This window comes from Balaenoptera musculus, chromosome 12, assembly GCF_009873245.2.
Source record: "Balaenoptera musculus isolate JJ_BM4_2016_0621 chromosome 12, mBalMus1.pri.v3, whole genome shotgun sequence".
Taxonomy (NCBI): Eukaryota; Metazoa; Chordata; class Mammalia; order Artiodactyla; family Balaenopteridae; genus Balaenoptera; species Balaenoptera musculus.
This window is the reverse complement of record NC_045796.1, coordinates 41,016,002-41,035,031: the sequence shown is the minus strand read 5'-3', so window position 1 is coordinate 41,035,031 and position 19,030 is coordinate 41,016,002. Positions and strand designations below refer to the sequence as shown.

At 34.2% G+C, this 19,030-nt stretch overlaps 1 protein-coding gene across 5 annotated transcripts in view; it reads right to left on the bottom strand.

The window, feature by feature from the left end:
- Positions 1 to 19,030, bottom strand: part of TBC1D32 (TBC1 domain family member 32) — a 189,087-nt gene that overhangs the window by 61,099 nt on the left and 108,958 nt on the right. For all 5 annotated transcript variants that reach the window (XM_036870860.1, XM_036870863.1, XM_036870861.1 and 2 more), the window contains 3 exons: positions 10,593 to 10,715; positions 9,482 to 9,590; positions 8,635 to 8,731 (listed from right to left, as the gene is read on the bottom strand). In XM_036870860.1, coding sequence (XP_036726755.1) covers positions 8,635 to 8,731; positions 9,482 to 9,590; positions 10,593 to 10,715 — 329 coding nt within the window. The remainder of the gene's footprint in view (positions 1 to 8,634; positions 8,732 to 9,481; positions 9,591 to 10,592; positions 10,716 to 19,030) is intronic.

The window sequence follows — 19,030 nt, the reverse complement described above, 5'->3', positions numbered from 1 at the left end:
CTGAGGAGACTAAAATCTGTGGATCACAGTACTGAAGAGGATGAACAAAGAAAGAACTCCAGAAATCTGTATAAGTCTTTGTCAAGTTGGTTGCAAAGAATCAGCTGTGCAGTTGAAGAGTGAAGCTCCACAAGACTGGGTAAAGAACAGCTGAGAGCTGTAAAATGAACAATTCCCAGAGTATACATAGGGTTAGAAGATGTCCAAGTTCCAAACAGAGTGTGAAGAGTCCTCCTTAATTACCAGCGTTCCACAGACCAGAAGAGTCACACCTTAGTAACAGAGTTAAATTAGCCATAAAGACAACTTTGCACCTACCCTAACAAAAAAATGAAAGCCCTGAATGACCAAACTGATCCACGAGTAACTTGACTGCATGCCCAAAAATGTCCATTACTCTTTAAAGACAGCAAAATCTAGAACTCAACTATGTAAAATTAATAATGTTGAATATTCAATTAAAAATTACTAACATGAGAAAGGGTAAAAAAAACCGACTCATAACCAGTAGTTAAATCAGTTAATATAAAGACTCAGAAAGGACTGAGGTGATACAATTAGCAGCCAAAAATTTTAAAGCAGTTGTTTTTAAGGATTTTAAGAAAATACAAACAAAAAGTGATGTTTAACCAAATTGTAGTTATCTACACTGGAATCCTACTTAGTAAAATGATACAACCAAGTGGTACATGTAACAAACTAGATGAATCTCAAAACCATTATGCTTAAAGAAAGCAAGCACAAATAAAGTATCTTATGTGATTCTATTTGTATGAAGTGCTAGAATGGAAAAACGTATCTATAGCTATAGTTCTCAAATGGACTAAGTTTTGCTCCCCATATTTCAGTACTGTCTGTAGGTACTTCTGGCTGTCACAGCTGGGAGGGGTGGGTGCAAAGAGAGAGTTCTATGGGCATCCAGTGAGCAGAGACCAGGATGCTACTAAAAATCCTACAATGCACGGGACAGCTCCCTCTGGCAACAAGCAATTAAGCACGCACTTACTACCACTGAGTAAAATGGAAAAAAGGAAAATCATCAAGTTTCATGTTTACAAAATTCAATTAGAGTCAATATTTCATACCTAAACTCTGAAATTCTTTGTTATGGTAAGCACCATAATCTTTTCATACTTGATGATATTGTATAATTTGTTTCTCAAAAGATTATTATATAGAAGGAAAGATTATACTTATACTATAAATAATGTAAAAAGAAAGAACCTCAATTTCAAGGGGAGGAAAAATGTAAGCTTAATATAAATGCAAAGAAAATCTATACAGAAAACTTTTAGTACTTCTTTCCAAGGATATCAGACATTTTTGAATGTGCATTTTATACAGTATATCATAAACAACTGCTACAAAAGAAACAAATAAATGGAAGATTTCATAAAATAACTAGCAACAGATTCTTAGGCTTCATTTGGAAAGTCACCCTTCTTTCTATTAGACTGAAACTTATTTGTGAAATATTTGCTTCCAATTTGTGTTTTCTGCTTATAAATAAATACATAAGTAAACCTCATAGGTAAACTATAAGTGCTGTTAGAGAAATAAACAGGGAGCCAGAGAGAGAAGCAAGGGAAGAAGTCTATTTACATAAGGTGGAAATTACTTCTATGAAGAAGTAACATTCAGACTAAGCTTCAAAAGGTTTAGAAGGAATTACCCAAATGAAGAGTAGGAATTAGTACTCCAGGAAAAGGGAATATCAAGAGCAGAGGCCCAGAAGCACAAACAATGTATTTCAAGGCATGAAAGAAGTTTCTAAATCATATATTTGATAAGGGACTTATACTAAGAATATATAAAAAATACAGTACTAAAAAGACAAATAACCCAACTGAAAAATGGGCACAGGATCTGCATAGTCATTTCTCCAAGGAAGATATACAAATGGCCAATAAGAACAAGAAGAGTATCACTTATATGTGGAATCCAAAAAATAAAACAAACTAGTGAATACAACAAAAAAGAAACAACTCACAGATATAGAAAACAAACTAGTGGTTACCAGTGGGGAGATGGGGAGAGGGAATCAGAGAGGTACAAGATAGGGACAGGGCATTAAGAGGTACAAACTACTGTGTATAAAATAAATAAGCTACAAAGATATACTGTACAGCACAGGGAATATTGCCAATATATTATAATAACTATAAATGGAGTATAATCTTTAAAAATTGTGAATCACTATGTTGAACACCTAAAATTTACATAATATTATAAATCAACTATACCTCAATTAAAAAGAAGAACATGAGGAGATGCTCAACATTATTAGTCATCAAGCAAATGCAAATCAAACCACAAGGAAATAGCACTTCACACCCACTAGGATGGCTAGAATCAAAAATATCAGATAACAAATGAAGGTGTGGAAAAAATCAACTCTCATACACTGCTGGTGGGAATGTAAAATGGTTTAGCTGCTTTAGAAAACAGTGAGGCAGTTTCTCAAACTATCATAGTTAACATATAATTCAGCAATTTCACTCCTAGGTATAACATTCTAGAGAAATGAAAACATGTTCATGCAGAAACTTGTACCTGCAGTTCCCTGGTGGCCTAGTGGCTAGGATTTGGCACTTTCAGAAACTTGTACTGGAATGTTTGTAGCAGCATTATTATAACAGCCAAAAGGTGGAAACAATCCAAGTGTCCATGAGCAGACAAATGTATAAACAAATTGTGGTATATCCATATAATATTATTTGACCATAAAAAGGAATGAAGTACTTATACGTGCTACAACATGGACAAACCTTATTGAACCTTGAAAACATCATGCTAAGGGAAAGAAGACACTCACAAAATACCGCATACTATATTATTCCATTCATATGAAAGCCCAGACTAGAGAAATCTCTAGAGACAGAAAGATTCGTGGCTGCTTAGAGTTGGGTGAGGAAAGAGGGGAAGCAAGGATACTGGGTTTCTTTTTGAGGTGATGAAAATGTTCTGAAATTTGTGGTGATGGTTGCACATACCTGAATATAATAAAAAGCACTCAATTGCACACTTTATATGGGTTAATTGTATGGTATGTTAATTATATCTCAATGAAGCTGTTTTAAAAATTTTTCAAAGACCTATATGATTGATGAAGAATATATAGGATAATTACCTAAGAAAGAGAAAAGACAAGAGATGAAGTAAAAGACAAGCAGGATGAAAGAATGGTAAAGTAACATATTTGTTATTAGCTTTCACTCTGTTTACTTCTTAGACAGCACAAAGGAAGGATCTCCAGAGGGATGTATGGGTAAAGAGTGACTACTGAGGAGTTCTTAGAACATTCAAGTTTACTTACATCAGGAGTTACTAATATGTTTGAGGCTTTCAATGAGCAGCCATGTGAATTTCTAAGGTCAAAGAATAGCAATCATTGCCAATGGCCTGGCTGTCAGTAACCTTGTGAGTCATTGCTGTGCTTCTGCTACTCTGTTGGCCCTGTTAGGAGTACTAGAAACATACAGGCAATGACCAAAAAAACCCAAAACCAAACGAAAAAAACCAAAACCACCACCACCACCAACTTACTCTCCACTTTGAAGACACCAGCCCCAACGAAGTAAATATATTTCCAAATGGTTTCTTGATAAAGATAGCAATTCTACAGTAGTAAGGTATATAGGATACAGGCATAATCTAGACTGCCGATTTTTATAATTCAGCCTGAATAAACATTATAAAATAAAAAATAAAGTGAATGGAAGATGCTAGAAAGGGAAGTAAGAAGAGCTTATTTTTCATTTTATTAAGATATTTCTCTCTGATGCTTCCAATACCCAGAGTACACTATCCAACTCCTCAAGCTATTTTTATTTCCCAGTATGGAAGTACTGAATTTCCCTTCCTCCTTAGAGAAAGAAGTACTCATCCTGAACACATCAAAATGGAATGTATGCTAGTTGCTAGGGATGTTATAACTCCTGGGAGATCTAACTTTAGCTTAGGAAAACAAAAACGAAACAAAACAGATTGCTATCTCACAATCTTCCTGTTTCATACGGAAAGGAATTATGAGTTAATCTCTAGTAGTTCACTGACATGCTAACACACACTTGGTTTTAACCACCGTACAAACTCTTCTTTCTCTGACTCCCCTTCCCTCTTTCTTATCTTCTGCACAGGAACAATAAGTTACTGTACTAACACATTTCTTCCTACTTTTCTCAACTCTCAGATAACAGAGAGATGATATTTTGGAAGAGATTTTTTTTTTTATGTATGATGATTTAGGTATGTTCACATATGTGACATATGTACATAAATAATGTTAATCAGCTTTTAAAGGGCTTTTACATTTTAATATGGTGACCCTAAAAATGAATACAAAGAAAAATAACTGAACCAAATGATGTCTCAAGATTCTTATTCACAGATGAAGATAAATCATCTAATAGCTAACACTGATGCCAAGGAACTAACAAGAGGCAATTTAACAGATGAGGAAATGCTAAGTGTAGCAAGAAGGATAAATCTAGAAGCTGGGAGACAAATTAGGTGAATGTCACCATGTGCACACAACTACAGTGATTTTTTTTCCACAACAATGAAATGATACCCCAAAATATTGCAGTGCAAGTGACTGGAATAACATCTATCAGAATCAGTGAATTATTACCTCTAAATCTAAAAAGTATATGAACACTTGCTTTTAAAATAGCTATTTATATCTTAAAGTATTGCTTAAACAGTATTTTTAAATGCATAATTAATGTTTAACTTATTGAACAGTATTTAACCAGGAACATTACTTTCAATTTAGCCTTATATCTGCTAGAAATACGTTTGGCTCCAGTATTCTCACTGAGGTTACAGAGATATCATCACTGTATTCTCTTAGGTACTATCAAAGTCAGACATGCTTCTGATTTCCTCTCCCATTTTCTGCCATTCTTCTACGAGTATAGGGTGAGTGATACATCAGCAATACCAGAATGACATATATTTGATTCATATTTGACTCAGTAAGTACCTATGTAAAATCACTTCCTGAGGTACCTCTTTGGCTATCCACTGACTGGTACCTAGATCATTCTCTCCCGCTTAACAAGAACCACAATAATGCCAGGACCACTATTAGGAGGAAGTATTAGGTACTGCTGTTAAATTGAGAATAATGTCTTATTCAAACACTTGTGTTTTAGGTACAAACAGAAAGGCAACTAGAAGTTGCTATCCAATATGGTGGGAAAATATGAAGTTAAATAAAGAAAATTGAAATTGTACTAAATTAAAACAGAACATGTGACAGAAAGGCAGGCACAAATGAGTTGGGCCTTGTAGGCTATAGTGGAGTCATGAGAGGGTTTCAAGTAGAGAAGTTAAATGATCCAACCCACATTTCAGTAGCCATTCCTGTGGCTGCTGTGTTGGAAACAAACTGAACAGGTTACTACAATAATACAGGTGAGAGATGAGGGTAGTAGTGGATGAGTGAAATGTGGTTTTATTTCAGATATGAAGGAGCAAGAGCATTTGCTGACACATTAGATGTGGGGTTATGAAGACAGAAGGAGTCAAAGAAAACCTTCAGGTTTATTGCCTAAAGAACTGGAAGCACAAAGTTGTCCTTTCTGAAATGAGAAAGAATACCAAAGGAATAGATTTGGAAAGAGTATCAGAAATTTATCTCAGACGTGTTAAATTTGATATGTTTATTAACCATCCTAGTAAAGGTGTCAAGTAGACAGATATAAGAACACAGTCAAGTAGAAATACGGGTTTAAGATATAAATCAGAGTGATGGTATTTTAGTCATGAGACTAGATGAAATCCCCAAAAGAATAAGTACAGCCAAAAAAAGAAAGAGAACTGAGCCCTGGGGCACTCCAAAGTTTAGAGGTTGGAGAGATGTGAAAGATCCAACAAAAGAGATGAAGAATTTGCCAGAAATGCAGCAGGGGGGAAAAAAATTAGATAATGTACTTTCCGAAAGCCAAATAAGAAAATGTTTCAAAAAAGAGAGGCATCAAACATTTTAACTTTTAATGCTAGGTGTAGTAGGACGAGGATGAGATCTGACCTGTCGATTTAATCATGGTAGAATGGTACGGGTGAAAGTCTGATTAGCTTTCAAGTGGATTCAAGAGAGCATGGAAAGAGAATAACTACAACATTAAGATTAGACAACTCCTTCAAGGAATTTTGCAGTAGGAGGACAGAAATGGGATTGTAGAGAGGGAAAAGTAAATTCAAAAGAAGATATTTTAAATATGGAAAAATTAACAGCATGCTTGTTGACCTGTAGGAAAGCTACAGTGGAGATTCATACCCACACCCCACCCCCACAGAAAAACAATAAAGAAAAAGGGAGAACTGTTAGAAGCAATATCTTTGCAAAAAAGAGGATGGAATGCAGGGCACAAATGGAGAAACTGGACTTTGTAATTAACATTTGCAGTTTTATTCATAGTAATACAAAATCTAAATTGGCACAGATGCAGCCGAGTGAGCTGACATGTATCAGGAGCACATGGAAGCTGACTGTTCCTATTTCCTCAGTTTAAAAAAAAAAAAAAAAAAAAAGGAAACAAAGTTACCATCTGGTAGGAAAGATTGGGAAGAGGTTAGGAAGGTTTGATGAAAGAGAAGATTTGAAAACAGTCATCTAGGAGACTAGGAGAGTAGGACCTGTGGACACACTGTATGACTGCCTGGCAGCATTCCAGGCTCACTAGAGGTTAATAACCATTCTGCAGTTATCTTCTGGGCTAGACAGAGAAGCTATTATTACTCCCTTTTCTAAATCACTTATAAGAGTAGAGCAGGGAAAAAAATTACACTCCTCTGAGCACCGATTCCTAGGAATTGATTTTTTTTTTTTTTTTTTCCTTCTCAGGGAACTATCCTCCATTTAATCTTACTTTCTGATTTGTCTGCCTTGGTCATTTGAAAATAAAGCATATTTTTTAATCAAACTATTATACTTTGAAGAAACAAACTATCTAATATGGCAGTCACAAAGTAAGACTGACAATGAATGAATGTGCTGTTCAAAAGAAAAGATATATTTGTTTCCAAGCGAAATTTAGCAAAGGTAATGATGCTATATGGTAACAAGGAAAAGGGCTGAAGGGTTGAGGCACGAAGAATGGATCATGTGCTAAACATCATCTTATATCTGGTGCTTAGTGAAGTACCTGATAATCAGCACTCATGAAACATGTTGAATAAAGGAATGAGTAGGCAAATACATAATGAAACCTAAAGACAGAATGACAAAATATAAAGACTGATTAAAAAGACTGAAAGTAGGAGAGGAAGACATAAAAGACTGGGTTCACTGAAAGATGCAAGTCAGTGGTAAGAGTCCAAAATGATATTCTTTCAAGAGTTTCTTCTTGAAAAATACTTAATATCGCTCCCACATCTCTGAATTAGGTCACACAAGAGAAAAACACACGGCAAAATTTTAAAACTGTATTAAAAAGACAAATATTAATAACTTTAAAAAATCCCTCATGTTCTCTTTCCCTAACCTAGGTAGATAGAAAAAAAATAGAATTTTGTCTCTATGCAATTGTGAGATACACAGTGTATATCTTAAACACTGGATAGAAATAAAAACGTGTATCAACTGATGGCCTCTATTGATTGATTTAAGGCAAGTAAACACCAGGAAAAGTAAATGGCTTATGAAGCCTCACATAGAAGAAAAATTTCTTATTTTTCAACAATCACTCTGTGGAATCTAACCTACATGAAATGAATTATATACGTTATTTCTTTCCAATGCAAGTTTGATAGTACGACAAGGAGATCATGTTGATATTAAGATTTAACTTCTCAAATCAATGGTTTAAAATCTTCATATTTCATCTTAGAATTCTCAAGTCTAAAAACTGCTTGAATTTTTATTGCTCTTATGATAAAGTCTAAATACCTGAACTTGAGGTACCCTGGTCTTACGGCTGAACTTGGCTTACCTGTCTAAGTCTTATCTGGTCACTCTTGTCCTCACATTCCAAATCTCATACATCCTTGAACTACTCATGGTTCTTAATACAATTTGCTCCTTTTAGTCTCACTGCTGTTTCCTCTGTCAAAAATGCTCTTCTAATGCCCAGAAAACACCTACTTCACGTCTCACTTTAAACTCAGTGTTCTTTGGAAGAGCATCTGTTTATGTGCTACCCTAGCAGGCTACACATTTTTCTATATATTTAGTTCCTATCACACGGTACTACCATACAATTGTCTAATTACTTGAATGTATTCCCTAAAAGGTCATAAATACCAGAATTTTTATTTTATTATATTTACATAACATTTATATTTTAAGTCCTGAGCACACAGGACTTACGTATGGCACACAGATATTAAAAAATATTAATCTGTTGAATAAAGTTCTTCGTATCGAGAATTAATTCATCGAAAATCACTTATCCCCTTTTTTAAAACAAAAAAAAGGTTCTGATAAGAACTATTCGGCATCATACAAATATTCATTTAGTAAGGAACGTGAAATAATGAAAACTTACAAAGAAACAGACATATATGTATTCATGTATACGAGCTGAGTGAAAAATGGTATTAATCTCCCTTCATAATACTTTATCTTTTTTCAAATTATAAAAAGAAAAAGCAATAAAACATGGCACTTGATGGTAAATGTTTTACCTTGTTTTAGATCAGCATTTCTCGTAACACTGTCTGACAAATAGCAGTTTGGTAAAGGGTATGATGAAAACATTGGCCAAGGATATGGATCATCACCCTAAAAAGAAGCAAGACAGATGACTTTAGGAAGTAGTTTAATATTAAATTTTAACTTTCTGAAATATCATTTAAATTGGCTTTTGTTTCATAAATTCCAGAGTTGTAGCATAACTAACCAAAAGCTATCTGACATTATAATTCAACACTCTAATGGATACTAACTAAAATGAAATATAGAAACAACATTAAATAAGTACTAAAGACAAATAAGATAACTTGTTGTAGCAACTAGATTGCTCACAAAACTATTTCTCTTGTGCTGTCAATCATTTCTAGCTCACCATCTTGGAATGAAGTACTTAATATAACAACAAACAACAGTAAAAATAACAAAAAAACCCTTCAAGAGAAAACCAAACTCTATGGATACTGATGAAAGGAGAGGTACTCAATATATTGCCAATGAAACACAATAAGAATTAGTCATCTAATAAAAATCAGGTATCATGAAGGGGAAAGATAGTAAAAGTGAAAAAATTTTAATATGTGTTCAAAGACACACAAGGAAAATGACAAGTTTTTAATAAAAGAATATCCTACTCCGCAACACAAACTACCACTCATGACACCTTGCCTTGAAGAATGCTATTTTCATTAGAAAGTGTTTACTTGCATCCTAAAGTTTTTCTAGTAACAAAAGTTCAATTCCCTGATGTGGATATTTGCAAGTTGTTTATTGTCACTTGAGTTGGCTACCTTGTTTCAAAATGTCAGAAAAACATTCCCCCCTCCTCTTTATCCCACTTACCTTCTCTAGCATCCTTGGAGGCAAAATTCGTTCCATTGGCCCACCAATAAGGTTTATTCTAACAAGAACATGATTTCTCTCCACTGATAAGCTATCAATTATAAAATCTCTGAAAAATAAATATATCAATTGTTACTGCCTTAATTGAATATGATTTTATTTTAAGATCATGTCAGTGGAATATAGAGGGAAAAAAAGCAATACAATTTTTATAGAAGAGTCTGAAAAATAAATTCACTTTTTATCTTACAGCTTTCTTAGCTACAGAGCAAAGAATTGGAGATATAACTGATATAATGAGATCAATGAGATTAAGAATATTTCCTTGATAAATGTCACATGTTAAAAAGAAATGGGATTAAGATGTGCATAATTTCCACAACAACTCTATCACATTTTTAGTCAAAGTTCCCTTAAGTTCTAGACCCAGTGTCTTAATTCAAATTCTAAACTTTGTATCCTCCACACTTCCTGCAGCTGTTAATACTATCTTTCTATATCAAACCTAGAGTATTCAGTAATGTGGCCTGGTCTTCTGTACTATTTTTCCAAGGTCTACCTAGGGTGGAGGCACACTTTTTTTTAATTACAGACACAAAAACAATGCCAGCTATTGAATGTGTGTTCAAGATATGTTAACTGAATCAAGGTAATGGTAAATATGACATATTAATAGAAAAAAGTTTTCAAGATATTACCATAACCTCGTTTTGCAATAATAAGAATTTATAACTATGAGCTAACGTAATTAAGAGAATAAGTAAAAATTGCCTCTATAAGGGACACAAAAATCAAACGTTTTGCTTAATGGGTCATCTTTCATATGAGTCTGAATTTAAAGCTGATACAACTTAATAAAGTTAGGACTTAAATAAAAAACAAAAAACTAAACAGAAACTTAGAAAGTAGTACTCTGTAGGCTGTCTCCAAGAACACTGTCTACAATCTTTTTAACTGTGACATTTATGCTTTATTGCTTTTTACTCTTATTTAAATCTACTGAATTCAGATAATGGAAAAACATTAAATAGACTGTACAGAAAATTACTGTCTTAACAGAACATCTGTAAAGAAAGCTGTTATTGTCTCGCAATTTTTTTTTTTTTTTTACCTGTGACTGTCAGAGGTCTCTAAGGTATTTTCTTCTTGAGCATTTAGTAACATTTCAGATACTTGATACTGAGCCTCCAATAGGAGAAGAGTGTCTAGATCACAGCATACCACACTTAATAACCTAAATAAAAAGGAACAATAAAAGTAGATTTTCTAAAATATATCCTAAAAGTTTAGAAACTTTCTTGGTGTCTCAAACACCTATAAATGGAAATGAAATTTTGTAAGAAAAATCAGGTAGTTATTTCAGATATATTTTTAATCATTTTGAATAACTGACTTCAAAAGTTTTTCTAATTGAAATATCATTTAAAGACCATGGGTTTTTTCTAATCTAGTTTAAAAATTTATCTAAATCTAGGAATAAAAAATTTTCTTCTCAACTGATACTTAATTTAAAAATTAATTAGGGAACATTAGCAAACCTATAAAAACTATAAATTGCCACCACTTTTTGCTCAATTAAGTACAGAAGGAATGACAGAATCATCTTGCTACCAATCCAGGAAATATTAGGTGAAATGTCAATGGTTAACTTTATAATTGTCAGATAAAGCTGAGAACACCGAAACACAATGATCTATCTTAACATTACTAAAAGTAGAAATCATGTGGCCCCTATTGTGATGCAAGAGGATGTACAGTGAGTGCACCATCTACAAAATATTCTTGCCAAAAAAATGGAACCTGAAACTAACCAATCCTAGATATCTCATTATCAGTTTATACTGATACAAGGCTCAGAGAAATATGTAAAAAGACACCACAAGAGGGAAACAGTCAACACAAAAACCAGAATTTGGAGAATTCTACACATTATATATTTCTTCTGGAAATAAAATGGTTCATAAAAAAAGGGGATAAAGAAAGTTATAAATTAAAAGAAAAATAAAATGAATGTGAAGATTTTGTTTTGATCATGATTCAACCAAAAACTGTGAAAATGCGTTTTGAGTCACACAGGAACTATCTCCAAGGTATGTTAAGTAAAAAAGAGGAGGCACAAGACGTGTATAGTGGTAGCATTCAAACCAAAATGGAGACACACTTGAATACATATTTAAGTACGTATTTGTTTTTACGTAGAATCCCTCTCCAAAGACAAAAAAGAAACTGGTAAGAGTTGTTAGCTTGGCGGGAGGGGGGGGGGGAGGGGGGGTGGTTGGAATCTGGCAGAGTGAAGGGAATATACTTCTCACAGTATATCTTTTATAGTTTTTGAATTTTGGTGCAATCATATGTTTTATCTAGTCAATAGCATCCATAAATAGAAAATGCTTGGTGGATGCATTTAACAGTCAAAAATGGCAATTCAATATCACTCCCCAGAACCTGGCTAAAATAACCAAATGTATCCAAAACTAAGGGAAAATCTACTATCAGTTTAGAGAAATGTTCCGTACTTAGTTTATAAAAGTAAAAACATTTGTGCTAGATAAAATGAAAAAAATACTTAGCCTTCTAGTTTAAAGATGGTAGTGTAAGTTGGTATTTCCCTTTTCTCAGCCTAGAAATAACCCCAAGGATTGAGAAGGAAGGAAAAGATCATAAAAATGTTTAGCCACAAAATGAGCTGAAGGACAGTCAAGGCCAATCAAAATTGGGCAAAGACCACTATGGGAAGGAAAGAAACTGAGAAAGGATGTCACGGCTGCCCATGAAAAACAACAATTAATTTCTCAAAAAAATTCATAAAAACAATACTTTCAGAAATGAGGAGTATACTCAGATGAAACTCTCTGTTTACAACAGTGGAAACAGGATACACGAGACAGAGGCAGGAAGACCCCTGGTCCTGTTATGGTTCGTAGCAATAGAAGAAAAAAGGTAGAACATGGAGTCACAGACAAATCAATTATTAGTTATTGGTTACAGGTTATAGAGACAATTATTAATAATTAAAACTGACTACATGCATAGTGAGATTGGCAGGGACAACACAAAAACACACACAGACCGAAAACTCAGGTCCACAGAAAAAGTTCAACTAACTGAGAACATGACCATAACTTCTCTTCAACACGAGCCTCCTATAAACAGCTGCTGATGAAAAAACTCACACCCCTCCAAAAACAAATACCACAGGACGCATACAAAGGTGCTCCAAGAAAAAGGAGGAGATAACAGGATGAGCAGATGGCAAATACAAACACACAGCGCAGCCATTATACACTCCAACACTATGACCAAATAATTGTCCGTGAATTAAGTTATATAAATGTATCAAATCAACAGGTTGTATAACTTACAGAATGTTATATTGCAATTATCTCTCAAGTGAAAAGTTTAATAAAGCAGTAGTCTCCAATAAGCTCTTTGCACAAAGTAGAGCTGTATAAGCACAGGGAAGAAACAGCAAAACAACCAGAAAAGATAAAACATGAACTGGCAGAGCTAAGGAAAGAAGCAGAAGAATAAAAGTGTCACAGAAATTAATGCACAATTAGAAAGAGCAAAAAAGAAAAGATGCTGCTAAAAGCACAATAAATGATACAGGGAACAGAATGAGAGTGTGAAAAACATAATGAAAATAAAGAGTTTAAATTATCGATTTCTTGAAGAGAAAACAGAAATAACCTAACAGGATACATGTTTAGAGATACTACTCAAATTCCACGAGAAAAGCAACCATAACAGCATATCCAGGGTAAATTGAACCAAAAGAGTCAACACTGAGACAGAGCTATTAGACTTAGAGAAAGAACCACTGGGGTATCCAGGGAAAAAGATAAGTCACTAACAGAGTTGGGGTTGGGGGGAACGGAATCAAGCTGTTCTCAGATATACCCACAGCAACATTCAATACCAGCAGGACAATGAAGCAATACTGGGAGGAGGTCTAACACCAGATAGTAACACACACTACAAAGCTGTGACAATTTTAAAAGTGTAGTAATGCCATGAATAAACAAAAGAACATTCAAACAGATGCAAATATATAGAGGAATTTTAAATATGTCAAGGGCAGATAGAATTTCCTGGTGGACGGAATATGTGGAGCAAAAAGAAGAAAGATACCAAGGATGACTTCAGATGTTTTGTTAGAAAAATAAGAAGTATCAAGTTGTCACCAACTAAGTAATAAGGCTTTAAGTTATAAAGGTTTAGGGAGGACCTAGTAACCTTTCTACTTTCTGTAGGTTACTAAATCAGTGAACGGGTAATGAAAATAACCTCAACATCCTCTAGTTTATGATTTGAAAAGAGGAGTCTATAGACTCTAGATGGACAATGAGATGATCCAAGGTAAATTAGAGTAGCTCTGAAAGCAGATACATGCCTGGACTGAATTCTCATTAGAGAATGAGTAAATAGAAACTTTAACAAATGATGTAAGACTTTAAAAATCCTACAAATACTAGGAATAATGTAAGGTTAGCAAATTTGATCCAGCAGTAAATTAAAAGAATAGCATACTGTGATCAAGTACAGTTCATTCCAGGAAGAAAAGGATAGTTTAATATTAAAACATCTCCTGATATAATTCATGACATCTATATGTAATAGAAAATATACAATCATCTGAGCAGATGCTTGAAAGCTATTTAATTTAAGATTCAACATCCACTCTCTACTGCCTGTCCTCCAAAAAATAGCATTCCCATTAAGGTCATGAGAACAGCAAAACTGTCCATTATTTAGCATCGTTTTAGAAGTTTAAGCCAATGCAAAAAAGATAAGAGGAATCTTATCTGAAAGGAAAGGAGGAACGCTATCTGAAAGGAAATAATGATGTTCATTATCAGATGATAAAACTGTTTATTTGGAAACTACCCTTCCGCATGACATAAAATTCAATTTACTTGATTTTAAGAAATATTGGTTGAATACCTACTAAGTGCCTATTACTGTTTTAAGTGCCAAGGACACCTCACTGAACACACATGCACAAAAATCCCAGTCCTTATAGAATGCTAAATACTAGAGGAGGGGGACAGTTAACAACAACAACAACAAAAATACAGCATGGACACAACTAAAGCAGGGAAGTGAATAAGGAGTTGTAACAAGAGAGCAGTGGGGATAGATCACTGTACACAATTTCAAATAAGGTAGTTAGGAAAGACCTTATCAAGAAGGTGACACTTGAGTAAAGACCTAAAAGAAATGAAGAAACAAGCCATGGAGCTATCTGAGGGAAAAATGTTCCAAGGCAGAGCAAACAGCTTGAGCAAGGGACTGAAGGTTGAGAGCACGACCGGCATGTTTGAAGAACAGTATGCCATTCTCGCTGGAGTCTCTCTACTCTGCTGGCTTTGAAGAAGCAGCCATACTGGGGAAACCTATGTGGCGAGGAACTACAGGCAGCCTCTAAGAATTGAGGGCAGACTTCAATTAACAAAGCTGCAAGGGCTCTAGCCTCTAAGCAGCAAGAAAACATGACCCTCAGTCCTAAAACCATGAGGAACTACATTCTGCCAACAATCTGTGAGTTTGGAAACAGATCTTTTCCTGATTGAGCTTCAAAAGAGATCACAGCCCCATCTGACACCTTGATTGTAGCCTTGTGAGACTATGAACAAGGAACCAAGCAAGCTAAGGTGTATGTAGACAGAAACTGAGGTTAAGTGCGTGATGTTTTAAGCCACAAAGTTTGTGGTAAGAGTTCAACAAAATGTCTCCACTAACAACCTAAAAGCATTTCAAGGAGAATAGTTAAATGAATTAATAATTTGTATATCTATACAGTCTCAGACATTTATCTCAGACATGGTGCTTACCATGTTCTAAATTTATGTGACATATTTAGTCTCACAATAACTCCAAGGAAGGTAGAGTTACTGTCTCCATTTCACATATGAAGAAATGGAGGCATAGAGAGGTTACGAATCTTGTCTAAAATCACTTCGACAATGTGGTTCCAGAGGCCATGCTCTTAAACCACTGGGTGATATTGCCACATACTGCAGTATATACTGGGGAACATAAGGCTACAAATATTAAATTAACAAAAGATATATAAGACCTATGAAAAAAACCCCAATGTCCTAATGAGAGTAATTAGAGAATACTTAAATAAAATGGAGATATATACAATGTTTACAGATTGGAAAACTCAGTATTATAAAGATGTCAGTTCACTCACTGTTTATCTGTAGATTCAATCCAAGGATAATTAAAATCCCAGTGGGATGGTTTGTGTGACAAGATGATTCTAAAATTTGTATGGAAAGAAAAGGACTAAAAGTAGCCACGATATTTTTGGAAAAGAACAAAGTGGGAACAATCACCCTATCAATTATTGTAACATATTATACAGCTATAGTAATTAACAGAATCTAATATTTGTACAAGGATGAACAAAATCCAACTGAATAGGAAATTCAGAAACATACCTTTGAATATTTAGATACCTTTTCTGTAACACACAAAAAATTATGTATATGTATGCACACACAGATACGTAGCTAATGTTCCACGTGTAGTAGAGTTGTTTATAATAGCCAAAACTAGAGAACTATAAGTATCTCAAATGTCTGCTAGTAGCATAATATATAAACCAAACACAGTATACTCATGCTACGGAATATCATATAGCAATGAATATTGATCTTAGAAACATAATGCTACATATAAAAGGTCAGATGTCACAGAGTATACATTATGTTACCACTAAAATAAAGCCCAAAAAGCAACAAAATTAAATGTATTTTTTTGGAAATACATAACTAAGTAGTAAAAATATAAAATAAAGTAGTAAATACCATAAAAGTCAGAATAGTGGTTACCCATTGGGGAGAAGGGAGGCAGTCACGATCAACAAATGCATAGTACTAGTAAGTTCTCTTTGTTTACTTGACTGGGATTTTATGTAGATATTTATTTTACAACACTTTGTTAAATTTATGTTTATATTTTATGCAGGATTTATATTTTTAATATTTCATAAAAAACTTGTGTTATGCTTGGGTGGATAATGGGAAAAAGTATAGCATTATATCTATAAGAAATATAAACATGTATGCAATAAACAAACAAATCGAAAACACCAATAAAACAATGCATACTTTAATAATTATGCATAAAAGCCTTGATAACAATGAGTGCCATTTACTACTCAATCATGTAATCATCTAATAAACAGATCTTAATGTTTCATTAATTATATCAGTATATTTGTATAAGCTAGCAGCTACAGTAAACATGGGAGAAAAAGCCACTTGAGTAAGACCATCTTTTTAGCTTAACCATGAGGCTAGGTTTACAAAGTGAATTGGAGTGTTGTGTGCAGATTATTTTATATCCATTAATTTTTAAACAGTGACCATAAAAACATGTCTCAAAACTTACATGAAGTTTAAGTTTTGTTGGCCCCAACCCAAATTTCCCAAAGTTAAGAAAAGAATCTGCTGCTTATTTCAAACATAAAGTTAGTTATATCAAGAAGTATTCCAAAGAAAATCAACAATTATTCAAGATAAATCCAAATTCATTACTGGATAAGTGTTTTAATGGTATATTTTCAGTTTTTTATGGACAGATAATGTATTAAAAATAAAGTTAATGTAAAGATATCAACAGTAAGTTTCACAGAAGAAATTTCAAAGTGTTTGTGAATATGTATGTGTATCTCTCTCAGAATACAGTTAGAATTAGATGGAGTCTACCTACCCCAGGCACAAACCCCCTTAGGTTGTTAGGCATTATAGGTTACTTTTATCAAAATAAGAGAAGTTTCTGTACACCAAAAGACAGACAGTAATCACAGACCTTAGCTGTTCATTCTCTATTTCATACAATCCTAAGCAATGTGCAAATATTACCCACACTATTATAGCCTTATGGTTCCCAGGAACCCAAACAGTCTAGCGCTCAGGGATATGGTGTTGCTGTTTGAAGGTGGTGAAGACATAAGAGTCTGTCCGCCTATAGCAAAGCTTTTGGAGGCATGACATGACTATTTAAAGTGGGGAAGGATCCAGGCCCCTGTAGTAACTCCATGAAAGCATTTGTATACCTGTGGTGATATTCAATCAAATCTACTGCCTTATTTGACTCAGATTTATTGATGACATCTAATAACAGTTTTCTCATCTCACCTCAGGCACTGAAGGCTAAGTCCCTATCTTTATTAGACATTTTATGCTGCATTGCTCAGTCTGCACATGTCTCCTGCCTTAGTGTATCTGTTCATTATATGTAACTAAAGACATAATCAGGATGAAGTCTCCTTATGAGAGTAAATTAACAAAGCCTCTAACTGAGAAGATACTGCTAATTTGGCCAATGTGAATACCAGCAGCAGTCTGCTTTCACCCAACATGGACAGTAATACATCTTTCATTTTATCAAAATTTAGTCCAGGGCAGCCTTGATTGTCATATCATCCCTCAGGTCATCATGATAAACTACTCTACTGATGATATGTTAACTGGACCTAGGTGAAAAGGAAGTAGCTGGCATTCTACATGTTTTAGTGAAAAAAAAAAAAAAAATAGGTGTGTCAGAGAGTGAGAGATCCAAAAAACTGGGACATTTCATTGGCACCTCAGTGAAGTTTCTGAGTTCTAGTGGCCTAGAATGTCAAGATATCACATGTAATATACATGATGTATTATTAAATCTTATACTATTTACCACCAAGGAAGTGACATAATACATGATTTTAGCCTCTGTGAGTTTTAGAAGCAACACCTACAATATTTGGGTATGCTTCTCTGATTTATATCAAGTAACCCCTAACTATCAACTTTATGTGACCTAGAGCCTAGAATAAGATCTGAGGCAGGCTCCAAATCTAGAACCTCTATCACTTGAGCCTTTAATCCAGTAGATTCAATGTTTAAACTTAACGGCTGATTAGATACTATACGGAGGTTCTAGCAAGGGGCAATACAAGATACACACATGGTCTCCTAACATTTTGGAGCAAATCCATGTTCTCTTTGTAAAATAAATATTCCTGTTTTATGATCCTTATTTGATAAACAATGTCTAGCCCCTGCCACCATGGCTACTTTGCTCATAAGCCCAGCTGAGTAAGCACTAGGGTAGCTGAGGAAAGAGGCTGACCCAAACAAAAGGGATTATTTTACGTCCTTTGCAGAAGGAGAGATCAGAGCATTGACATGAGTCAAAAATATTCCCTCAATCTGAGTGTATTCTCAGAGGATCATCTATATACCTCTTCCACCAATCTTCTTAAACCAATCCTCCAAGTGCTTAGAATAATACCTGACACACAGTAAACACTGTTGTATTTGACATTATTATTACTATGCTTTTGTAGAAAAAATCTTGAGATATATTACTGGTAGATACATCGGGAAAAACTAAGCAGATGGAAAAATAATGCCTTATTAATGCTAAGAAAAACAAATTTGGGGAGGAGAGGAAATTGAATGATAATATATCTCTTGAACTGACAGATAATAACATTTAATCTTTTTCAACACAATACCCCTTCCCTTAGCTGCACTTGTCTCTGATTCAGAA